Source organism: Semicossyphus pulcher, unplaced genomic scaffold (genome assembly GCF_022749685.1).
Source record: "Semicossyphus pulcher isolate SPU_LCO1_2020_fin unplaced genomic scaffold, fSemPul1.0.p SCAF_15, whole genome shotgun sequence".
Taxonomy (NCBI): domain Eukaryota; kingdom Metazoa; phylum Chordata; class Actinopteri; order Labriformes; family Labridae; genus Semicossyphus; species Semicossyphus pulcher.
Window position 1 is genome coordinate 29,289,964 of NW_027211659.1, and position 26,618 is coordinate 29,316,581.

Here is a 26,618-nt window from a genome sequence, read left to right on the forward strand (position 1 = left end):
AACACGAAGTTAAGGAAATAATACTTACTGTAAGGATGCTCTGCGACTATAGTCTCAGACTCCGTTGTCTTGCTGACACCAAATCTATTCTCGGCAGAAACCCTGAATGTGTACTGCATGTACTTGGTCAGGTGACTGACGTGGAGAGATGTGCGCTTTACACTGGAGTTGATCAGCTGCCAGGCAGTGGAGCCAGACTCGCGCTTCTCTACAATGTAGTTGGTTATTTCAGTGCCACCATCATCCTCTGGTGGTAGCCAGTTTACGATGCAGGACTCAGAGGTGATTGATGAAATTTCAATGGGTCCAGTTGGTGGACTTGGTTTGCCTGTTACATTAACTTCAATAGTGAAGGTCCTGGTTCCTGCTACGTTCTCCAGAGTAAGGTAGTATTTACCACCATCTCCTCTCATTGCCTCCTTTACTGAAATGCTGGTTCTGTCCTTGGTTACTTTAACGGAGACTCTGTCTGAGCTCTTCAGCCTCATCTCCTCCAGCTTCCAGCTGACCTTAGGAGCAGGTCTACCACTGATTGGAACATCGATGGTGAAAGTACTGCCAGACCGGCATGTGATTAGTTGGTTGGTGATCTCACTGAGGTCAGCGGCAGGTTCAATATGTGGCTCTTTGACCAGTGCAGGAGCAAGAGTTTCCCTGGGCTGGCTGAAACCAGACTCATTCTTTGCCTTCACACGGAAGTCATACTCATCGCCCTTGTTAAGTTTTTCAACCATATAGGTGAGATTCTTGGTGTTTCCAACCACTACCCATTTGTCAGTACCCTTTGGCTTAGCCTCAATAACATAGCATTGGATGCGGCTACCTCCATCATGCTCTGGTTTGAGCCAGCCCAGTGACACTGAGTTGTCTGTGGTGTCCAAGATGTCCATTCTCTTTGGAGTTGCAGGCTCTGCAGTAGCAATGACAGGCTCAGTAAGCTCAAATGCCTCACCCACACCATGCTGGTTTTCAGCTGAGACTCTGAAAAAGTATGGCACTCCCTCTAGCAGGTCCTGGATCTTAAGGATATGCTGTGTGCATTTTCCACCAGACTGCTGCCAAGTGCGACGGCTTGCCTCGCGCCTCTCAACAATATAGTGATGGATTCGGGCTCCACCATCATTTAGAGGAGGTTCCCAGATAAGTGTGACCGAGCCTCTGGACACCTCCTTGAAGGCAACAGCCTGTGGAGCTCCAGGAGTGTCCATTACCTTTACAGTGAAGGTGATGGCCTTGCTGCCACTAGCGTTCTCCAGGTTTACAGTGTATTTGCCTGTGTCATTTCTTGAGCAGTTTTCAATACTTAGAGAACTGTAGCCTTCTGTAGTTATGATCTCTGACATGACACCCAGTTCACCTTCTTCCTTCACCCAGGTGGCAGTTGGGATAGGCTTTCCTCTGAAGTTAATACCCAGGCACACAGAACCTCCAGCCTTGACAATGTGTGTCTGCTTGAAGGTGGCGTCAATGTCCACCTGTGGTGGTGTTAGTCTGTCTATAGCCTGAGCAGGTTCTGGAATTTCTTTGTTTTCGCCTCTACCCATATGATTGACAGCTGCAACACGGAGCTTGTATTCAGCTCCTGTCTGTAGACCAGTCACAGTGTAATTTGTTTCTGCCACCAACTCCTCATTTACTCTTTTCCATTCTTCCTCTTCTCCCTTCACCATCTCAACAATGTAACCCATGATCTCCATGCCTCCATCATCCACAGGCTTGGTCCATTCCAGGCTGATGGAGGTGTTGGTGGAGTCAGACACGCAGATCACAGATGGAGCACAAGGAATATCCTTTGGCTCTGCAGCTTTGATAGGCATAGATATGTTGCTAGGCGCTCCAACACCAGCATCATTTATGGCCATTACACGGAACTCATATTCCATATCTTCTGTTAGATGGAGCACCTTGTGAGCGCATTCAACAATGGGTTTCTTGGTAATAACCTTGTAGAACCGAACAGTTTTCTTTTCTCGTTTCTCCAGCATGTAATACTGAATGGGGTTTCCTCCATCAGATGTTGGAGGAGTCCATGACAGAGTGATGCTCTCTCCTGTAACCTCAGTAGCGTCAGGAGTCCCTGGAGCATCGGGAGTAGCTGAAGGAAACAATTTTAATAGGTTAGTGCAATGTGCACATTCTTTAAATAGAGAAAGAATTTTGCATGAACAAACATTTTTTGTCTGCAACATTACATTTTAAATAGCCTTCCCAATTTTCCACTTACTGTATTGCAGCTGTGCAATGATGGGGCTGGATTCCAAAGGTCTACCAACTCCAAACTTGTTTACAGCAGAGACCCTGAACTGGTATTCATTGGTCTTGATGAGCTTTGTTGCATTGAAAGTGCACTCCTTACATTCATCAGAAACCAAGGCCCAGGAGATCTTGGCGGTCTCACGTTTCTCAACAATGTAATGTGAAATCTCGGAGCACCCATCATTCTCTGGTTGGTTCCAAGACAGTGTGCACTTGCCCTCTGAGATGTGACTGAACGTGATTGGTCCCACTGGCTCCCCAGGAGTATCTTTAATACATAGGGTTTTGAAATATAAGTTAGAACATAAATGAATAAATACAGTTCTGTAAACAACAGCACTATAGTACAAAGAAAACAATTCCAAAACTGCATACCTTGGACTTGGACAAGGATGTTCTCCTTCTTGCTTCCAGATCCATTGGTAGCCTCAACAGTGTAGAGGCCACGGTGTGAACGATCAGCGTCCCTGACAAACAAGGTGCTAGATCCAGCGACATTGACAATGTCCATCATCTTTTTGGTAATTTCAAGACCATCTCTATACCAGACAATCTTGGGAACAGGGCGTCCTGTGATTGTCACCTTCAGCCTCATGTTGTCTCCTGCCTTGACTGTCAAACCCTCGAAGTACTCTGGGCCAAACTCAATATTTGGACAAGCTGGTTTTGAGAAAGATGGAAGGCATTAGTGTACAGTGTGTATCTTACCTTAGCTTTAAAGACGTTATTTCCATAATAGATGACCCTATGGGTATGGCTTGTGCTGTCTGTTTCTTTTAGCCAGTAATCAGTAACTACAGGGCAACAGTGCAGTGCTCATCAACATAATTTTTTATCATCAGTCCTTAAGTTTAATATTACAACCCTTTGGTCATTACTCACCGTTTTCACTTCGGACTACAATCAAGCCAGAGGAGTTGGAGGGAGGACTGACAACGCCTATGGCATTTCTAGCAATCACTCTAAACTCATAGCGTTCATTTGTAGCCAACCCGGTGACAGTGTACTGGCAGTCATGTACGTCCGTCAAGTTGGCCTTGAACCAGCGCCCATGCCCTTGACGTTTATCAATATTGTAGCCAGCAATCTTGCTACCGCCGTCACGTTTGGGTGCATCCCATTTCAGTGTCACTGAGTCACTAGTCACATCAGTGTAATCAGGCTGGCCAGGTGGATCTGAAAAGATATATATATGTTTACTTTAATTAATTTGACCAAACCACTTAATATGTAGTTTCATTGTAACTACAACAGCTAAACAGAAAAATGGGATAATATAATTGTTTAAATCAGCACTCACCCACAGGACTGACAGCCATGACTGGCTTGCTCTCATCACTCATTCGACTGAAGCCAGCATCATTCTGGGCATAGACTCTGAAGGAGTACTCAAGGCCTTCAATGAGTCCCAAGATCCTGTAGTCTGTTTCTTTGATCAGCACAGTGTTCACTTTTTGCCACATGATGCTGTTCTTTTCTTTCTTCTCCACATGATAGCCCTGGATGGGGGTACCACCATCATAGATAGGCTGCTCCCATTGTATGGTCATGCCATCATTGGTGACATTATATACGACAGGCTTGCCTGGTGGGCCTGGAGGCCTGAACTGGTGTTTGGCAATGACCATCTGTGAGACCAGAGCCTCACTGACACCATATCTATTTTCAGCACACACCCTGAACTGGTATTGGATGCCCTTGATCAGGTTGGGGACCTTGAACTGAGTACCCTGTACACTGGAGCAGGCCATCTTCCAGTTAGGCTGGGAGGTGTCACGCTTTTCCACAGCGTAGCAGGTAATATCTCCACCACCATCATCGTTAGGTTCTTCCCAGGAGATCATGATGCTTTCAGCTCTCACTTCATCCAGGCTGATGGGTCCAACAGGCTTTGATGGTGGTCCAAGTGTGATGACATGGATATGGAACGATCTCCTGTTGACCTTATTGTCAAGTGTCAAAGTGTATTTACCTTCATTATCCTTCTGCACATTCTTAATCATCAGAGTGGCTTTGTTTTCTGTCTTCTTGAAGCGGACTTGGTCACTCTCCTTCAGAGGCAGGTTGTCTTTCAGCCACAGAACAGAAGGTTTGGGTTTACCTTTGTATGGCAGCTCCATGTGCACATTGTGACCCAGGCGGACACTTATGCGGCCACCTGGATACTCTACAAGGCTTGCCTCAGGTGTAATAATGTAATCAATGACCTTGATAGGCCCAATCTCAACAAAGTCGCCCTGTCCTTTCTCATTCCTTGCGGCAACTCTGAAGAATACATCTGAATGCTCCTTGAGTTTCTTGACCTCAAACTCACACTGTCTGCTGGCTCCTCCCAACGACCATTCTTCGTCCTTGAGCTTCTTCTCAACGATATAGTCAGAGATAATGCTGCCACCGTCATAATCAGGCTTCAGCCACTGCAGGGTGACAGAAGTCTTAGATGAATCCTTCATAGAAACATCCTTGACTGGTCCTGGAGTCTCTGTAGCCTTCACAGGCTCAAGAGTTTCACATGGATCACCAACGCCATTCTCATTCTCTGCTAACACACGGAAGAAGAAGGATGTCTTTTCTGAGAGATCTTCGATGGTGTATGTTGTGTCTGTGCATTTGCTTGTCACTGCAGAGTATGATCTCTTGGAGGAGTCCCTCTTCTCAACAATGTAGTTAGTGATCTCAGCACCACCGTCAAGAAGTGGAGGCTCCCAGCAGAGAGTGACCTTTCCTCGGGTCACATCCTTCAGAACCAGATTCTTGCACTGAGCTGGAGTATCCTGGATCTTCACAGACAGGGTCAGTGTCTTGGGCTCTCCTACACCATTTTCAATCTTTACTGTGTACTTCCCAGTATCAAGTCTGGTCACCTCACGCATAACAAGGACTGTGCTAGTGTCTGAGTGGTGGAACTCATATTTGGGGTCGCGATCAATACATTCATCTCCCTTGCTCCACGAAGCTGTTGGAGCAGGTCTGCCCTTCAGAGGAACAGACAACTCCACATCCTTGCCAGCTTTCACAATGTAATGAGTTCTCATGGCCACATCTGAGTCAATTTGGGCCTCCTCTGTGAAATCATAGAAAATATTTAAGGTCAGACAGGGATTGCTTTATCTAAGCAAGAACAAAACAAGTCAAAGGTTGAAAACTGACTTTATATTTTCAATAAAAAAGATTATTTACCGAGGATATCCTTAGCTTGCACAGGCTCAGTCATCTCCAATGGTTCCCCACGGCCAGCACAGTTAATAGCAGAGACTTTGAAGAAATAGTTGACATCTGGTTTTAAGTCATGAACTGTGTACTCTGTTGTCTTGACCTCTCCCTTGGAGGTAATCATTGCCCATTCTTGCTCTCCCTCAACAAGCTTCTCCACCATGTAGCTGGTGACCTCGCTGCCTCCATCCCATTCTGGCTTGGACCAGCCCAAGGTGATGGATGTCTTGGTGGAGTCGACCACCTTCAGCTTGCAAGGCTCATCTGGCAGATCTGTGGGTAAAATGTATGTGATATGAAGAGCTGTACATGTAGTACATTTTTGTAATGACATATGATATATATATGTGTAAATGATAGACTACTCACCAACAGGGTCTGCAGCCTTGTAGTAGTCTGATGCATCAGAGAACGGTCCCTCTCCAGCCTTGTTAATGGCACAGATGCGGTACTGGTACTCATTTCCTTCTGTTAGATGGTAGACAGTCTGTTTGATGTCAGTGACAGGGTCTTTGTAAACTCGGATCCAGCGCAAGCTCTTCTTGTCGCGTCTCTCAAGGTAGTAGCCCGTCACAGTGCTACCTCCGTCTACACCTGGTTTGTCCCATTCTACCATCATTGTGGATTTAGTGATTGTAGTCACCTCAGGAGTATGTGGCTGCCCAGGAGTTACTATAGACATTTATGACAAATATATGAGAAAATGCAAATTACAAACCTGATAATTTTTTTTCTCATTAAAGTAAAAAACAAAAGCAATAAAGGAAAACTCAAGCAATGAGACTCTGGAAGCTCAATCATTAAATTATAACTTATTCATATTAACAATCAAATTTGCAGCCCTCAAAAGCAAAAACATACCAAAGGAGTTCTTGGCGATGACAGGCTCTGACTCAAGTGGCTCTCCAACTCCGTACTTATTAACACCCATTACTCGGAACACATACTCATTTCCACGCAAAAGCTGGCCAACAGTGACGTGTGTCTGCTCATGCCTGTCTGAAACTGTTGACCACACCACTCGGCTGGTTTCGCGCCTCTCAATAATGTAGTGGGTGACCTTGGAACCGCCCTGGTCTGACACAGGCACAGGCTCCCAGCTGAAGATTAGTTTGTCTGCTGTGATGGAGTTGAAGTTAATGATGCCGGCTGGGGGTCCGGGTTTGTCTAAGGGGAGGTAGAAATTAGAAAAGGGATTTATTCAAATGTATTAGATTTTCACAATTATGGAAATACCAAGGAGTGAGGAAAAATCTCTTCATACCTAGGATTTCAATCCTGATGGTTGCAGATGCTGAACCTAGAACATTTTTTATCTTGACCTCATATGAACCTGTGTGAAGGCGAGCTGCATCCTTGATCAGAACAGCAGAAGAGTCAGTTGTGTTTTCCACAGATATGGTAGAGGTTGCTACCAGCTCTTTTCCATCCTTGAGCCACTCAATTGTTGGCAAAGGCTTGGCAATTATTCCAACTCTTAGCTTAACTGAAGCTCCAGCCTTGTACTGAACCACATCCAGATACTCTGGAGGAAGATCAATAGCTGGGGCACCACATGCGTCAACACAAGTGACCGGGCCAGCAATGAGAGATGGGTTGCTGACAGACCCAACAGCATTCTTGGCATACACTCTGAACTCATATGATTCATCCTGGTTAAGGCCAGATACTGTGAAGCCCATCTCAATGATGTTTGTGAAGTTGGCCTTCACCCATCTGCCATTGGGAGCATCCCTCCTCTCCACACTGTAGCCAGTGATCTTGCTGCCACCATCGTATGGAGGCCTCTGCCAGGCCAGGCTGACGGAGTTCTTGGTGACCTCTGTGATTCGGACATTTGCGGGGGGCTCTGTAACATTTAATTGAAAGAGGTAATTTTAATTAAATAATGGTGAAGAGTGTAAGCACTTATATTATTTTATACGTTATTAAAACACTTACCGCAGGCATCAATAGCAAGCACTTCTTCAGAGGTCTTGCTCATCTTTCCAATGCCAGCAGCATTTTCAGCTGCAACCTTAAATTCATAGATAAGGCCGGGGCAAATGTTGGTGACTCGCCACTGGTTTCCTGGGATAGATGTCTTATTGACCTTCTGCCAGAGGATGCTGCTTCTCTCTTTCATTTGGAGATGATATCCAATCACAGAGTTTCCACCATCATTGACTGGCTCATTCCAACAGACTGTCAGGCTCTCCCTAGATACAAAGCCGAGCCATGGTGTGGATGGGGGTCCAGGTATGGCTGTAATGGGCAGCATTCTTGTTAGTGTTCAGAAGGATTCATAATCCATAACACAATAAAATCATAGGAAGGTTATTTTTCCTCCACATACTATAACAGTTTGTAATCAATAAAAACTTAGATACAATCATCAAATTACATTTATTCTTGCTATCTTGTATTTAAGTGTATTGACTTACTGTATGGAAGTTTTATCATGACTGGTTTGCTGTCAATATAGTCACTGACACCATAGCGATTCCCAGCTTTGATTCTGAACTGGTACTCCTCTCCTTTAGTCAGCTTAGTCACCTTGATAGCACTTCTGGCAATGCTAGTTGACACCTCTGCCCATGTAGGAGTGCTAGTTTCACGTTTCAGAACAATATAGTTGGTAACAGGGCTGCCACCGTCATACTCTGGAGAAGCCCATTTCAGACATACTGTGGTCTCCCCAACCTCTCCGATCTCAACTGGACCAACAGGAGGTCCAGGTCTGTCCAGCACAACGAAGATAAGGAAGATCTTGGTAGTGCCTCCTGCATTTGAGGCAGTGACTTCATATTTGCCAGCGTCACTTGAAATGCTTTCATTTAGGGTGATGATCAAGCTGTCTGGAGTTACTTCTGTAAGCAGCCTCTTGGATCCCTTGATGACAACATTGTTCTTGGACATAGTCACCTTAGGCATTGGCCTCCCAGTGAGAGGAATCTCAAAGGTCAAATCCAATCCTGCTTTCACATAAACTGTATTCTTTGGGTAGTTTTTCAAGTCAAACTCTGGAGCCTCTGTATAAGAAATAAGAAAGGTGTGAAATAAGGTATGTCAACTTAAAACCAGTACATAAATCAATTATTTTCCAAAAAATCCAGAGCTTTTAAAAAAACTATCGATAAATAAATATTAAATTTAATTTTATTGAAAAGTCAATATTTAATATTGTGTCCTAACCTGATTTTAAAAAGGCAAACATATATTAAATTATATTTTTTTCCTAAAAACTTAGTGAAAATACAAATGACAATCTGTAACATACAAATCTAGTAGTAAAGAAAGAGATAATACCGTGTATTTCCTTGACAATAACAGGCACAATCATCTCTTTTGGTTCACTGAGTCCAGCATGGTTCTCAGCACGGACTCTGAAAAAGTACTCAGCACACTCCCTCAGGTTCTTAATGATGTGGGTCATGGTCTTCACAGTGGCACACTTCACCCACTTGGTCTGTCCTTTTTCCAGGGCATCAATAAGATAAGCAGTGACTCTGCTCCCGCCATCATATTCGGGTCTTGTCCAGGCGATTGTAACGCTGTCCTTTGTAACATTAACAACTCCAAGTTTCATAGGTGGACTTGGTACTTCTGTTAAAGACAAGGTACAGTCTTCTCAGTGACATTTCATGTAAAGGATTGAGGTTGAGTAAAATAAACTTGACAGTTACAACATTTAAAGAAATAAAGCATTTCATATATTACCTGTAATCTTTGTTCCAGCCTTGGCCTCCTGAGGGACACCCTGTCCATATTCATTTTCTGCAATTACTCTGAAGTAATACATGGCTCCCTCCTGCAAGTCTTCCACTTTGTAAGTCATTGCATGGCAATTACTGGTCACAGAAACCCAAGCCTTCTTACTGGCCTCACGTTTTTCAACATGATAGGCCTTAACTGCATCGCCACCATCATTCTCTGGAGCTTCCCATGTGACGGTTACTGAATCCCTGGTAACTGCTGATACTTTAACATTGACAGGAGGTCCAGGAGAGTCGAGCACCTTGACAACCACTGGCAATGTTGCTTTTCCTAATGGGGATTCAATAGTAACACTGTACTCTCCAGAGTCATTTCTCGATGACTTCTCAACGGTCAGTGAAGTGCTAGATTCTGTTGATTCAATAGTTCCTCTGACCTTAAGATCAACACCCTCCTTGTCCCATGCCACTGATGGTACAGGTTTACCCTTAAATGGTATATTGAGAGTAAATGCTGTGCCATGCTTTACGATAAGCACTTTACGCATCTCAATGTCAACATCAAATGATGGCTCTGCAGTTCTGTCCATTGCTGCAGCTCCATCTGAACATAGGCTACGCACACTGCTGCCAACCTTGTTTATTGCCTTGACACAGAATTCATATTCTGCATCTGTCTTTAGTCCAATAACTGTGAACTCCAAGCTCTTAGTAAGAGGGATAGCTTCAACCCATCTTGCAAGTTCTTCAGGCGATTCAGGTATCTCCTCTTCCTCCTCCTCCTCATATTCTTCCTCTTCTTCCTCAACCTTCGGCTCTGGTTTGCGAATGTAGTCTCTGTATTCTACACTGTATCCAAGGATGGGAGCACCACCATCATTTGATGGTAGTTTCCAGACAATGGACACACTGTCCTTTGTTGAACTAACAATCTTTGGCTTGGTTGGGCGAGAAGGAACAACTAGAGGATCTAATGCTCTGAATGATGCAGACTGTTCACTTGGAGGACTCAGACCAGCAGCATTTTCAGCATAGACTCTGAAGTCATATTCACAACTCTTGCGCAGTTTTGTTGCTACAGTTGTACATTCAACAACTAGATCTCTGTTCACACGGATCCAGCGCATGCCTGTCTTCTCACGGCGTTCAATTACATATCCGATGATTGGGCTGCCTCCATCACTAACTGGCCTACACCAAGTGAGGGTCATTGAATCTCCAGTTATGGATGTGACATCAACACTAGTTGGTGCAGTGGCAAAAGTGTACGGATCTGTAACTTTTACAGCATCACTCTCCAGAGTCTCACCGAGACCATGCTTGTTAACAGCCAAAACTCTGAAGATATATTCGTTGCCCTTGAGCAGTCCAGTGACTTTGAAATATGTTTTTGTTACATCTCCCTTTACCATTGTCCATGCTAAGCGGCTGGTCTCACGCTTCTCAACAACATAATGTGTGATGACAGCACCCCCAATCTCCTGAGGAGGACCCCATGACAGAGTGCATTCCTCAGCCGTGAGACCTGTGATCTGTAGTGGACCTGCTGGGGGTCCTGGCCTATCTAAAATCACACAGTTTATTGGCATGGTAACTGTTCCACCAATATTCTGTAGAGTTAACGCATACTGTCCAGAATCTCTTCTAATGCAATCCTTCACAATTACATAAGTGCTTGTATCTGTTGAAACTATCTGGATTCTGGCTCTTAGCTCAATCTCTTTGCCATCCTTGGTCCAGGAAATGACAGGGGCAGGACGTCCAGCAAGATCAGCATTGATCTTCAGAGTTTCTCCTGCTTTTACAAGCAATGTCTCTCTGAACTTGACATCCATCATGATGCGGGGTGGTTCTACATCATCCTTGACAGTGATGGGGCCAGTGTTGAAAGATGACCCACTGAACAATCCAGCTGCATTCTTTGCAATGACACGGAAGTCATACTGGCTGTTTTCTGTAAGACCGGTCACATCATAGTGGGTCTCGGGCACATTGGTGAAGTTGCACCTTGTCCAGCGTCCTTCTGGAAGGTCTCTGCGTTCAATAATGTAGCCAGAAACCTTGGCTCCACCGTCATACTCTGGTTTGTCCCAAGACAATGAGACAGTTGTTCTGCTAATGGCAGTGACCACAGGTGTGCCTGGAGGATCACATGGATCTCTGGCAGCTACACCTTCACAGGCTTTGCTGCATTTACCAATACCAGCAATATTTTCAGCATAGACACGGTATTCATACACCATGCCTTCTTCAATTCCATTGACTTTGTATTCTGTATCTTTGATCATTCCTCTGTTCATCTTTGTCCAAAGAATGCTAGTACGCTCCTTCCTTTCTAGATGGTAACCCATAACAGGGCTACCACCATCATTGACTGGCTCATTCCAAGTTATGAACATGTAAGACTTGGTAGCCAACTTCACTATAGGGGTGGAAGGAGGTCCAGGTTGTTTGAAGTTATACATTGCAGTGATACCAGGTGAATCCAGATATGCACTCTTTCCATAACGATTTACTGCATAGATACGGAATTGATACTCTGCGCCATGTGTCAGACGGCCAGCCTTGAAAGATGTTCTAGCAACATTACTTGCTACCATCTGCCATTCTTGTGTGTTTGTGTCTCTCTTCTCAACAATATAGTTACTGATGGAGCAGCCACCATCATAATCTGGAGGGGACCAGGACAGTGTGATGCTGTCTGAAGTCACAGCATCCACCTTAATACCTTTGGGTGGACCTGGTTTATCAAGAACCACAACTCCAATATCTGCTGTAACAGTTCCTGCTGTGTTGGCCAAAGTTATCTCATATTTGCCAACATGTTCTCTGCTAGCCTCTTTGATTATAATTTTTGAAGAGGTTGCTGTGTTTAGGGTGGTTACTGATGATGTTTGCTTTAAAGGAAGTCCATCCTTTTTCCAAGATACAACAGGCTTTGGCCTGCCTCTCACTGGAACCTCAAGGGTAAGGTCGTCTCCAGATTTCACACTGTATGTGGTAAACAGCAAATTGATAGATGGTTCAATTGCAACATCCTTTGCGACCACAGGCAAGCCAAGGTCCTTTGGCTCACTCTTTCCCTTCTCATTTATTGCAACAACTCTGAATAAATAGGCTTCATTAGGAGTAAGATTTGGAATAGTTGCTTCGGGCACCTTGACTGTGCATGCTGTGCCCCATTTATCTCCACTTTTTGGCTTAAATTCTACATTGTAACACATTACTTTGCTTCCACCATCATGAGCAGGTTTGTCCCATGCCAGTGACACGCTGGTCTTTGTCAAATCCACAAGGGTAACCTTGCTTGGTGGCAGAGGTACCTCAGACACTTTGACTTCTTTGGTTTCAACCATCTGTCCCTGGCCATATTCATTAACAGCACATACTCTGAAGTAGAAAATGCCACCCTCGGGCAACTCTTCAATCTTGAATGTGTTGGCTGTGCAGTTGCTAGTGACAGTAGTATATGCCTTCCTGACAGACTCTCTCTTGTCTACAATGTAGTTTGTGATTTTTGAACCACCATCAGTGAGTGGAGTATCCCAGGCAAGAGTCACTGAATCCTTCTTGAGCTCCTTCACAGCAAAGTTCTGTGGTGCACTTGGTGTATCCAAAATTCGTACTGCAACAATGGCAGATTTTGCACCACTGTTGTTCTCCAGAGTAAGTGAGTATTTACCACTATCAAAGCGGTTGACATTGTCAATGACAAGCATAGTATACGAACTGGTGGTGTCAATAGCAGCACGGTCCGTGAGAGTACCCTCAACCTTCTCCCATTTCACAGCAGGTTCAGGCCTTCCTCTGATGGTAACAAACAGACGCAGTGTTCCACCAGCACGGACAGATACCACCTTTCTAAGATCAGCATCAAGCTCAATCTCTGGTGCTTCTGACCTGTCAGAAGTAACCACAGTGCCATGGACATTGGCAGCCTCCCCCACTCCCTCAGAGTTAATAGCACAGACACGGAACTGGTACTCTCCACCCTCTTTCAGGTCTGGAATAGTGAGTTTAGTGGCTTGAATGCCAGTGGGTGGAGTGCATGTGGTCCATTCTTTTTCTGCTGGTGCCTCTACTGTTGGTGCTACTTCTGCCTCTTCTGTTGATTCGGGCACTGGTGTATACTCTCTCATTTCAACAATGTAGCCTTTAATGTAGGCACCACCATCAAAGTCAGGTTTTCCCCAGGACAGAGACACAGAAGACTTTGTGCAGTCTGTAACCTTGGGATGGTGTGGAGGCCCAGGTGGTGTTGTGGCATCACATGCTCTGTAGAATAGAGAAAGTTCACTAAGGTCTCCCATTCCAGCCTCATTCTCAGCTGCAACACGGAACTCATAGAAATGGTCTGTCATCAGACCTGTGACCTTGAAGTGGGAGTCAGTCAGCTTTTGTCTGTTGCATTTTGTCCACCTCACACTATCTTTGTCGCGTTTTTCAAGGTGGTAGCCTTCAATTTCAGCCCCACCAATCAGTTCTGGAGTGGTCCATGAAAGAATCATAGAGTCCTTTGTAATCTGACTAGCCTCAGGAGTTCCAGGCGCACTAGGTGGTTTGTAAGGATTGCGTGCAATGATGGGTTCACTCTCAAGATAATCGCCAACACCATATTTGTTGATTGCCCTGACTCTGAAAATGTATTCATTTCCAGGAAGCAAATTTTTGATTTTATAATATAGAGCCTTGATATTTGGTGCAGCCACTGTCCAGGACAACCTGCTTGTCTCTCTCTTCTCCAAGATATAATGAGAGATGCTAGCCCCACCGTCCAGAGTTGGCTCAGACCAGGCAAGGGTGCACCTGTCAGCCATGACTCCTGTCACAGTAATGGATCCAGCGGGTGGACCTGGTTTATCAAGAACTTTGACAGTGATAGGGAAGGTTTTTGTACCACCAAGATTTTTAAGGACAAGCTCATAGTGGCCACTGTCAAGCTTGGTAACATCCTTAATATTTATGGCTGCACGTTTCTGTGTAGTTTTCACTTCAATTCGCAGGGCTCTGTCCATTTCCTTGCCTTCTTTAAGCCACAGAACTTCAGGTATTGGTTTTCCATAGATGTCTGCATCGAGAAGCAAGTGTTCTCCAGCATTGACAACTATGACATCCTTGTATTTTGGGTCCATTGAAGCCCTTGGTGGTTCAATTTCGTCAGTAGCAGTAATAGAACCAGAGCTGTCGGATGGGGCGCTGAACACTCCGGCTGCATTTCTTGCAATTACTCTGAATTCATATTGCTCATTCTCTGTCAGACCAGTGACAGTATACTCAGTCTCAATTATATTAGTGAAGTTAGCTCTTACCCAGCGCCCATCAGGGGAGGAAAGATCCTTCCTTTCCACAATATATCCATTCACCTTGCTGCCACCATCATACTGAGGCTTGGTCCACTGAATCTTGATTAGATTCTTAGAAATGGATACAGCTTCTGGAGCCCCAGGAGGATCACATGGGTCACGAGCAACAAATGACTCAGAAACTTTACTGCATCTGCCAATGCCAACAATATTTTCTGCAAAGACTCTAAATTCATATCCAATACCCTCCTCAAGATTGCAAATCTTGAACTGAGTATCAGTGATGAGAGTTTTGTTCAGTTTGTTCCACAGGATGCTGCTTCTCTCCTTGCTTTCCAGGTGGTAGCCAATAACTGCACTCCCACCATCAATGACTGGCTCATTCCATTCAACTATCATCATTTCCTTTGTTGCATATTTGACGTGTGGTGTTCCTGGAGGTCCTGGGGTTTTGTATGGATATTGCACAACAATGGCTTTGGAGTCCAGAGACACTCCCTTTCCATATCTGTTTTCAGCTATGATTCTGAACTGGTACTCTGCACCAGTCTTCAGCTTGGTGACCTTAATAGCGGTTCTAGCAAGCTGCGTGGTGACTGACTGCCATGTTGTCGTGGTGGTGTCTCTCTTCTCCACTATATAGTTCTTAATCTGGCATCCACCTGTGTACTCAGGTGGCTCCCAGGAAAGATGAACAAAGGTGTTGCTCACTTCGAGAACCTTGACTGGACCTGTTGGTGGACCAGGCTTGTCAAGAATAATGACAGTTACATCATCAGTGATTGTGCCAGCAGTATTGGTTGCTGAAATAGAATATTTGCCGAAGTCATCCTTGCATGCCTCTGAAATTTGAATTCCAGTTGTTGATGGAGTGTTAACCACATTGACTCTGGATGTCACCTTCAGAGGCTGACCATCCATAGCCCAGGTGACTTTAGGTTTTGGTCTGCCAAGCACGGGGAACTCCAACTTCAGATCTTTTCCAGCTAATACACTGTATGTTTTGAATTGCATCTTAATGCTTGGCTCCATGGTCATATCAATGGCAACAACTGGTGCAGCAAGGGCCTTTGGCTCACTCTTACCCTTCTCGTTGTAAGCAATGATACGGAATAGGTATTCCGTTCCAGATGTGAGGCCTGTGACGTTGCCTTCACATGTTTTTGTATTTGCTGCAACCCCCCACTTATCAGTACCCTTAGGCTGCATCTCAATTAGGTAGCCACCAATTCTACTGCCTCCATCATGCTCAGGTTTCTCCCAAGCCAACGAGGCAGTAGCCTTGGTGACATCAGTGAGGAAGACTTTTCCAACAGGCATTGGTACCTCGGAGGCCTTGGAAGCAGTCTTTGTTTCAACAGCCTGACCAATTCCATAGTCATTCTCAGCCATGACTCTGAAATAGTACATAGCACCTTCGACCAAGTTCTCAACTTTGAATGTGGTTTTAGTACATTTTGTGGACACATTTGCATATGCCTTTCTGGTTGATTCACGTTTGTCAATGACATAGTTCTTTATTTTAGAACCTCCATCAATTAGGGGGGCATCCCATACAAGAGTGACACAGTCCTTTTTGATTTCTTTAACCACAAGGTTCTGTGGGGCCCCGGGTGTATCCAGGACTTTAACAGCGACAAACTCAGATACAGTGCCACTGCTGTTTGTCAGGCTCAGGGTGTATTTCCCTGAATCACTCCTGTCACATGAGTCAATCGACAGCTCTGTGAAATTGAGAGCTTTTTCAACCACCACTTTTTCAGTCATGCTTCCCTCATCCTTGGTCCATTTAATCTCAGGTGTTGGCCTGCCTTTGAATGGAATATGGATTCTAACGGATCCACCAGCTTTCACAATGATGCCCTTCCGCAGCTCAGAGTCGAGGTGGATCTGTGGCGGGTCCACCCGTTCTTCTGGCTTAGCTGTTCCAGAGGGAGCTGCTGGTTCACCAACTCCCAGTTTGTTCAGAGCACAAACCTGAATCTTGTATTCTTGACCCTCAGTAAGTTTTGTTATTTCATATTTGTTAAGACGCAGGCCAGTTGGGGGAGTAACCATGGTCCATTCCTCCTCCTCAGCCTTGCAGACTTCAACAATGTAGCCTTGAATGGCACTGCCACCATCAGACAGAGGCTTACCCCATGACACTGTAATAGAACTCTTGGTGGAGTCAATCACATTCACATATGCTGGGGCACCAGGTTTGTACTTGGGATCACAGGCCTTGTAGTATGAACTTGGAAGGCTTGGCTCTCCCACCCCAACTACATTCTCAGCAGCCACTCTGAACTCATATTCATGATCGGTGGTTAGACCTGTTGCTCTGAACGAGAGGTCAGTTACTTTTTGTCTGTTGCATCTGGTCCATTTAATTCCACTTCTGTCCTTCTTCTCAATTATGTAATTAGTAATCTCACTGCCACCATCATTCTCAGGGGCCGACCAAGTGATGGTCATGCCATCGTGGGCAATATTGGATACATCATCAATGTGAGGTTGACCAGGGGGAACAAATGGAGTCCTCATAATCACTCCACCAGACTCCAGAGGCTCACTGACACCATAACTGTTCACTGCCATGACACGGAACATATATTCGTTGCCTTCCAGTAATTTGGTGACTTTGTAGCATGTGGTGTCACACCTGTTAGAGACAACAGTCCAAGCTAGACGGCTGGTCTCTCTTCTCTCAATGATATAGTGCTTTATAGGACTACCTCCATCATGCAGAGGTGCATGCCATACCAGTGTGCATCTATCTTCAGCTACTCCAGCAATGTGGAGGGGTCCTTCACACGGGCTAGGCCTGTCCAGGACCAAGACCGTGAATGGAACAGTTTCACTTCCAGCCTCATTTGTCAGCTGAAGAGTATAAGTTCCACCATCAATTCTCACACAGTCTTTAAAAACAATCATTGCATGGTTTTCTGTGTTTTTGATCTCTAGTCTGAGTGTATTCTCAATTGGTTTTTCATCCTTGAACCACTGGATTGTAGGCAGTGGCTTGCCTCGGACATCAGCATCTAACTTGAACGTCTCTCCGGCATTGATGATAATAGTCTTAGTGAATGCAGGGTCAATGGAGAATTTGGGTGCTTCCACCTTATCACTTGCAGTTATTGGTCCGCTGTTATAGGATGGCTTACTGATGGTTCCAACAGCATTTTTAGCAATCACTCTGAAGTCATACTGTGCATTTTCAGTTAGACCAGTGACAGTAAACTGTGTTTCAATTACGTTTGTGAAGTTTGCCCTTACCCACCTGCCCTCGGGCAGATCACGCTTCTCCACAGTATAGCCAGTTATATTACTGCCACCATCATACTCTGGTTTAGTCCACTGAATGACAATGGTGTCTTTAGTCACATAGCTAGCTTCTGGTGTGCCAGGAGGGTCACATGGGTCACGGGCAAAGCAGCCCTCTGAGACCTTACTGCACCTGCCAATGCCAACAATATTTTCAGCATAAACCCTGTATTCATACTCAATACCCTCTTCCAAGGGGTGACTTTTGAAATTAGTCCCATGAATGAGCGTCTTGTTGATCTTGACCCAGAGAATACTATTCCTCTCTTTCCTTTCTAAATGGTAGCCAAGAACAGTGCTGCCTCCATCTGTGACAGGTTCATGCCATTCAACAATCTGGTGGTCCCTGGAGAGAGAAGCGATGAAAGGAGTGCCTGGTGGGCCTGGCTCTCTGTATGGGTACTGAGCGACAACAGCAGATGAATCCAGACCATGACTCTTTCCATAACGGTTCTGAGCAATTATCCTGAACTGGTACTCAGCTCCAGTCTTCAGTCTGGGCACTTTGATGGTGGTCCGGGCATAGTTGATGCTGACATTTTCCCATGTTGTTGTAGTTGTATCTCTCTTTTGTACAATGTAATTTGAAATCTGGCAGCCACCATTGTGCTTTGGTGGGTCCCATGAAATAGTGACACTCTGTGTTGTGATTTCGTCGAATCTCACAGGCCCTGATGGAGGGCCAGGCTTGTCAAGTACAATGATCTCCACAGTTGTGTCCTTCTTTCCAGCTGGGTTTGTAGCATTTATACTGTACATTCCACCATCATCCCCTGCTGCCTCTTTAATGCTCAGTGTTGTATGTGTTGGTTTGTTGATAATGTTGACTCTGGTAGTGAACTTCAATGGAGCTCCATCTTTAGTCCATGCGACTGTCGGCTTAGGACGTCCAAAAATAGGAATTTCAATGTTGAGGTCTTTACCAACATGGACACTGTAGCTGCTGAATGCTGGTCGAACATCTGGCTCAAACACTAAGTCCTTGGTCATCACTGGACCAGCAAGGACTTTGGGGTCACTCTTTCCCTTATCATTGATAGCAGTAACTCTAAACAGATACTCCTCTCCTGGGTTCAGATTGGAAACGGTGGTCTCCATTGTCTTAAATGTGTTAACACCAGACCACTTCTCATGGCCCTTAAGCTGCACCTCAAGCAGGTACTGCATTACTCTGCTACCACCATCATACTCGGGCTTCTCCCAAGCCAAAGAGATGCTTGTTTTGGTTTGGTCAGTCACAATCAAGTTCTTTGGAGACTGGGGCACCTCTGAGACCTTAAGAGGGTCGAGAGTTGCAGCAGGCAGGCCAACACCATGTGCATTCTCAGCAAGGACTCGGAAGTAGTAACTGCAACCCTCCTGAAGTGACTCAATCTTCCACGAAAGAGCATGACAATTTGTTACAACTGCCGCATATGTTTTGCGTGTGCTCTCTCTCTTTTCAACAACATAGTTCTTGATCTTGGAGCCACCATCCAACAGAGGTGGTTCCCATGCCAGTGTCACTGACTGGTTTGTAATTTCTTTCACTTTCATGTTAACAGGGGCACTGGGTGTGTCAAGGACACGAACGACAACAAATGCAGATTTGGTTCCACTGGAGTTCTCTGCAGTGACAGTGTATTTTCCACTGTCATTTCTGCTCAATTTGTCAATTACAAGGGATGTGTAACTGCTGGTCACCTCGACCTGAGCAGTCTCTTTAAGTGCAGCTTCATCTTTGTCCCATTTGATAGTAGGAGTGGGCCTTCCCTTGATGGGGATGAAAAGTCTAAGAGAAGCCCCTGCTTTAATCGTCACAATCTTTCTCAGTTCTGGGTCAATGTCAAGGTCGGGCTCTTCTGCCCTATCCTGAGCAACAACAGCTCCAGAGACATCAGCATGCTCTCCAACTCCAACTTTGTTAATAGCACATACTCTAAACTTGTATGCCTGGTTTTCCTTCAGTTTTGCAACCTCAAACTTGGTCTTCTTGACACCTGTTGGCGGTGTGCACATTATCCATTCCTCAGCAGGTGCATCTGTGGCAGCTGCCTCTGCAGCTGGGGCTTCAGCAGGGATCTCAGCTGGCACTGCTGGCTCTGTGGTAATGCAGCACTCAACAATGTATCCCTGGATCTCACAGCCTCCATCACAAACGGGCTTGCCCCATGACAGGAAAACGGATGTTTTCGTTGTGTCAGTAACTCGAGGATTGTGTGGTGGGCCAGGCCTGAAGATGGGATCAAGAGCTTTGTAGAATACAGTTGGGGAACTTGGGTCACCAACACCGACAGCATTTTCAGCTGCAACTCTGAATTCATAACTATGGTTTTCCAGGAGTCCAGTGACTCTGAAATTTAAGTCAGTGACTGTTTTCCTGTTGCATCTGGTCCATCTAACACCTTCTTTGTCATGTTTTTCAATTATGTATCCAGTGATAGGACTGCCTCCATCTTCAGAGGGAGCCTCCCAGGTAAGCATCATTGAATCCTTTTTAATATCAGAAACTTCCAAGCTCTTTGGTGAGCCAGGTGTCACAAATGGATCTTTGATAGTGACAGCAGCAGACTCCAGTGCTGCACCAACTCCAAAGTGGTTGACAGCATGCACTCTGAAAATGTACTCATTTCCTTCCAGGAGCTTTGTGACCTTTAGATAAATAGTTTTCACTGTTGGGTCAATAACTGTCCAAACAAGTCTGCTTGTCTCTCTCCTTTCCACAATGTAGTGTGAGATCTTGCTGCCACCATCTTGTAGTGGTGGTTTCCATGCAAGGCAGCAACGGTCAGTTGCTATTCCTGTAACAACAAGAGGTCCCTGTGGTTCTCCAGGTTTATCTAGAACAACCACATTGACTTGTACAGCCTTTTCTCCTCCTGGATTTTTCAACAGCAGTGTGTATTGGCCTCCATCAGTAAGTTTAGCTTCCTTGACAGATATATAAGCTTTGGTAGGTGTATTCTTAATCTCTCTATGAATAGTGTTGCCCAGTTCCTGCTCTCCCTTCATCCAGTGGATAGAGGGCAATGGTTTGCCATGGACATCTGCATCAATCTTGAAGTTGTCTCCAGCATTAACTATAATGGTCTGTGTGTACTCTGGGTCAATGCTGACACGTGGTGGTTCAATTTCATCCCTGGCAGTAATAGGGCCGGTGCTGTAAGAGGGAATACTGAAAACTCCTGCAGCATTTCTGGCAATGACACGGAACTCATACTGATTGTCCTGCACAAGTCCTGTTGCAACATATTCGGTCTCAATAACATTAGTAAAGTTAGCCTTTAGCCAACGACCCTCAGGAAGCTCCTTCTTTTCCACAACATAGCCTGTAACTTTTGCACCACCATCATACTCAGGCTTGGTCCAAACAATCGTCACAGAATCCTTAGTGATCTTTGTCGCCTCTGGAGTACCGGGAGGGTCACAAGGATCTCTAGCAACTTTTCCCTCAGACACTTTGCTAGCTTTCCCTATTCCAACAATGTTTTCAGCATACACTCTGTATTCATATTCCATTCCTGGCTCAAGACCAGTGGTCTTGAAGGTTTGGTCAGTAATAAGAGATTTATTAAGTTTTACCCACAGGATACTGTTTCTCTCTTTGCGTTCCAGATGGTAGCCGAAGACTGTGCTTCCACCATCATTCACAGGTTCATTCCAAGCAATCAACATACTGTCCTTGTTGCAGGCTGCAATGGATGGTGTTCCTGGGGGTCCTGGCAACTTGTAGGGGTATTGAGCCACAATACATTCTGATAGAAGAGCTGGACCTTTTCCGTATCTGTTTTCTGCTGTGATTCTAAACTGATACTCAGAGCCAGTCTTCAACCTGCCTGCCTTGATTTTGGTCCTAGCAAGGTTGGGAGATGCAACCATCCAGTTAGTTGTGGATGTGTCTCTCTTTTCCACAATGTAGTTTTTGATGGTACAACCACCATCATACTCTGGTGGGTTCCAGGAGATGGTGACACTGTCAGAGGTGACTTCCTCGACTTTAACTGGACCACCTGGCTGTCCGGGTTTATCAAGAACAACAATGCCAATGTTTGCTGTCGTCTCTCCTGCTGTATTGCTAAGAGTAATATGGTACTTTCCAACATCATCTTTAGTGGCCTCTTTTATGTTAAGGTTCAGCATTGTGTCTGTTGCGCCAAAGTTTACCCTGGTTGTTCTCTTCAGAGGCTGACCATCTTTTACCCAGGAAACAGCTGCTTTGGGGCGTGCCACATATGGAACTTCCACTGTCAGATCTTCTCCTGCTAACACACTAAATGTGTTGAACAACATTTTTGCAACAGGTGCAATCACTAGATCTTTAACAATCACAGGTACACCAATTTGACGTGGATCACTTGTTCCTTTTTCATTTCTCGCTGCTACACGGAACATGTATTCTTCCCCTGCATTGAGTCCACTAATAGTAGCTTCTGTCTCTTTTACAATCACAGCCTGGGTCCACTTATCAACACCCTTAGGCAGGATCTCAACAACATAACAGCCCACTCTGCTGCCACCATCATGCTCTGGCTTCTCCCAGGAGAGGGTGACACTGTTCTTAGTTACATCCTTAAGAGTTATTTTGCCAGGTGGCTGTGGTTTCTCTGACACTTTTACTGATTCACCAGTTTCAATGGGCAGGCCAATGCCATATTCATTCTCAGCCAGAACTCTGAAGTAATAGTTGCATCCTTCCAGGAGCTGGTCAACTGTAAAGTTGGTGTGATGGCAGTTAGCACTAACTGTGGCGTATGCCTTCCTTGTGGACTCACGTTTTTCAACTATATAGTTTTTAATCTTTACTCCTCCATCGTTCACTGGTGGATCCCAAGTCAGAGTGACGGCTTCATTAGTTACAGCAGTTATCTTCAGATTTTGTGGGGCACTTGGTGTATCAAGCACCCTGACTTGAACTGTAACTGTCTTTGAGCCAGAGCTGTTTTCCACAGTAAGATTATATTTTCCGCTGTCAAATCTGTTGACATTTTCAATTACAAGTGATGTGTATGAAGTTGTACTGTCAATGGTTGCCCTCTCAACAGGCTCACCCTCTCCCTTGGTCCATTTTGCCTGAGGAACTGGTCTGCCTCTAATAGGCACAAATAGCCTTAGTGAACAGCAAGCTCTAAGACTGACAACTTTGCGGAGCTCAGCATCCAAATCCATCTCAGGAGGGAGGAGCCTGTCCTCTGCCTTTGGATTACCAGGTACAGATGCTGCCTCTCCAACTCCTTCACTGTTGACAGCAGAGATGTTAATCTTGTACTCTTGATTCTCCTTCAGATTAATAATAGTGAATGAAGTTGCAAGGAGTCCTTCTTTGGGTGTCACAATAGTCCATTCCTCCTCTTCCTCCTTTTCAGATGGAATACAGGTCTCTACAATGTAGCCAGTGACATCAGAGCCACCATCATATACAGGTTTGTTCCAGGCAACAGTAATTGAGGATTTGGTTGTGTCCAAGATTCGGGGGTTGCATGGAGACCCAGGCGCGTACAATGCATCAGTGGCCTTATAGAATGGACTTGAGACACTTGGTGCACTCACTCCAGCAGCATTCTCTGCAATTATTCTGAATTTATATTCATGTCCTACAATAAGGCCTGTTGCCTTGAATTGTAGATCTTTGACTTTCCTTTTGTTGCATTTGACCCAGCGGAGGCCTATTCTGTCTTTCCTTTCAATGTTGTAGTTTTTGATGGGAGTCCCACCATCACTCTTAGGTGCTTGCCACATTACAACCATTGAATCTTTCGTAATAGCTGTTACCTCAGGATTCTCAGGAGGGTCTGTCACCACATATGGGTTGTCTGCAATAGTGGGTTCTGAATCAAGAGACTCACCAAGTCCATATTTGTTTACTGCCATAACTCTGAAAATGTATTCATTTCCTTTTAGCAGCTTGGTCACCTTGCACTGTGTAACCTGCAGGTTTGAGACCACATTTGTCCAAACCAGTCTGCTTGATTCCCGCTTCTCAATCACATATCCTTCAATCTTGGCGCCGCCATCATCTGCAGGTGGAGCCCAGGTAAGTATGCAGTTGTCAGCTGTGACATCAGACACCTGAAGAGGGCCAACTGGTGGTCCAGGTCTGTCAAGCACTTTAACATTAAAGACGTGCTTAGCAAAACCACCAACATTAGTGGCAGTCAAAACAAATTCTCCTCCATCTGATCTAACAGAGTCCTTGTTGGTGAGAATTGTTGTCAGTTCTGTGAACCTAACCTCCAGTTTCATTGTGTTCTCAACTTCTTTTCCATTCTTGGTCCAAACCATAGACGGCGTTGGTTGACCAGCAATGTCAGCATCAAGTTTAAAGGACTCTCCTGCCTTCAGTAGTACAACATCCTTAAAGATGGCGTCAACCATAATGCGTGGTTCAATAATGTCATCTTTGCAGGTAATTGGGTCGGAGGGATCAGAGGGCACACTCACTGCACCTGCTGAGTTCCTGGCTATGACACGGAACTCATAGGCTGCATCTTGAGTTAGTCCACTTACAGTGAATGTAGTCTCAATAATGTTTGTGAAGTTGGCCCTGATCCAGCGTCCAGTAGGCGGTTCTCTCTTCTCCACTACGTAGCCAGTGATTTTGAAGCCACCATCGTACTCAGGCTTTGTCCACTGAATTGTAATTACATTCTTGTTGACAAATATTGGCATGGGTTGACCTGGTGGGTCCACAGGGTCCAAGGCCAATATTGCTTCTGAAGCCTTGCTGGGCTTGCCAATCCCGGCCATGTTTTCAGCCATGACACGGAACTCATAGGCAACTCCATCTTCAAGACCAGTGGATTTAAATATGTTTCCTTGAACAAGACCCTTGCTGATCTTATACCACATGATGCTGCTTCTTTCTTTCCTCTCAACATGATAACCAATAACTTCATTTCCACCATCAGATACAGGCTCATTCCAGCCAATTGTTATTGAATCTTTAGTAAATGCAACAACACCAGGTGTACCAGGAGGACCAGGGACTTTGAATGGATAGGCAGCCACTGTGGCCTCTGAGGTTATGGATGGTCCAACACCATATCTGTTCTTAGCCTTTACTCTGAACTGGTATTCTGATCCTGTGGTTAAACGAATAGCTTTGAACATGGTACGGATGACTGTGGAAGACAGTTCTGTCCATGTTTGGGAAGTGGTGTCTCTAATCTCAACCACATAATTATTGATTGGAACACCTCCGTCATTCTCTGGAGTGTCCCAGGCAAAGATGCAATATGTACGAGATATCTCCACAATCTTAACTGGTCCCTTGGGTGGCCCTGGTACATCATGTACTTTTACTATAATGTTGTCAGTCACAGAACCAACAATGTTCTTTCCTGTCATAGTGTATACACCACTGTCGGCTCTGGTGCATTCATTGATACTGAGGGTAACAGTTGCAGCAGTAGTTTCCACATTGGTTCTCTGCGTGAGCTTCAGGGCTGCACCGTCCTTCTGCCAAGAGACAGTTGGTCTAGGGCGTCCCATAACTGGAATTTCAACCTTGATGTTATCGCCAGCCTTGGCAATAACAGTCTTTTGACATACACCACGGAGATCAAACTCAGGGAGGGAAGTAGAATCCTTCACAACAATAGGTTTACTGTCACGTGGAGCACTTCTACCTGAGTGGTTTACCGCCATTATGCGGAAAATGTACTCTTCATTCTCATTTAGATTCTTCACTGTGAAATCCATGGTCTTAACCGTTGTTACATGTGCCCACTGATCAGTCCCTTTCTTCTGGGCTTCAAGGACATATCCTGTAATCCTGCTTCCACCATCGTGTTTTGGTTTAGTCCAAGCCAAACTCACAGAATTCTTGGTGATATCAGTAGGAATTATACTCTCTGGAGGAGTTGGTGCCTGGGATGCACGAATAGGGTCAGCAGTTTCAACCGCCTCACCAATGCCATACTCATTCTCCGCAGAAACTCTGAAGTAGTATTCACAGCCTTCCCCAAGCTCATTAATCTTGACTGAAGTGGTTCGGCAATTTGTAATGGCAGTGGCAAACGCCTTGCGTGTTGATTCTCTCTTCTCAATTATGTAGTTTGTTATCTTGGCTCCACCATCGATGAGAGGCATCTCCCACTGAAGTGTGATGCTTTCCTTGTCAATCTTGACTGGTTTTAGATTAAGTGGAGGTCCAGGTGAATCTAGAACTCTCACATGTATATCAGCACTCTTCTTTCCAGTGGCGTTTTCAAGGGTCAGCTCATATTTGCCTGCATCAATCCTTGAACTCTCAGGGATGATCAGCATGGTAAATGACTCAGTGCTGTCAATGACTGCACGTGGGACAGGGCCACCTTCTTTGGTCCAGGTGACTGTAGGTGTAGGACGTCCCTTGATAGGCACAAAGAGACGAATGGAGCAGCCAGCCCTGACGACAAGGGTTCTTCTAAGCTCGACATCTAGCTCTAAATCAGGTTCAGCTGCACGCTCTACAATCTCAACAACATCCTGAGTTACAGCGGGTTCACCTGCCCCCTTAGCATTCACAGCACTAATTCTGAAGTGGTATTTTGCACCAGTTTCCAGGTTGGGAACAACAAACTCTGTGATTCTTAGAGGTGATGGAGTGTCCTTAACCCAATCTTCAGTTCCTTCTTTCTTATGCTCTATAAGATATCCAGTGACTTCAAGTCCACCATTATCTAGAGGTTTTCCCCAGTTCAGAGTGGCAGTGGTCTTGGTTGTGTCTGTTACTCTTGGATTGACTGGAGGCCCAGGTACATCTGTTAGACATATAAAGTGGTTAGTTCTTCAAAAGTAAACATAACATTCTGATTAGACTTGTGATTTCAATCAATGTATCTCAACATAAGAATTTACATAGTAATGGATTTTTACCCCCCTTTGC

At 45.1% G+C, this 26,618-nt stretch overlaps 1 protein-coding gene across 1 annotated transcript in view; it reads right to left on the bottom strand.

The window, feature by feature from the left end:
- The window catches only part of LOC138591995 (titin-like), a 170,653-nt gene that overhangs the window by 17,468 nt on the left and 126,567 nt on the right, over positions 1-26,618 (bottom strand). Inside the window, 13 exon segments of the mRNA XM_069662571.1 lie at positions 29-2,095; positions 2,225-2,524; positions 2,632-2,916; positions 3,139-3,432; positions 3,557-5,320; positions 5,437-5,742; positions 5,839-6,141; positions 6,331-6,636; positions 6,734-7,318; positions 7,411-7,713; positions 7,893-8,480; positions 8,758-9,054; positions 9,169-26,493. Coding sequence (XP_069518672.1) covers positions 29-2,095; positions 2,225-2,524; positions 2,632-2,916; positions 3,139-3,432; positions 3,557-5,320; positions 5,437-5,742; positions 5,839-6,141; positions 6,331-6,636; positions 6,734-7,318; positions 7,411-7,713; positions 7,893-8,480; positions 8,758-9,054; positions 9,169-26,493 — 24,723 coding nt within the window.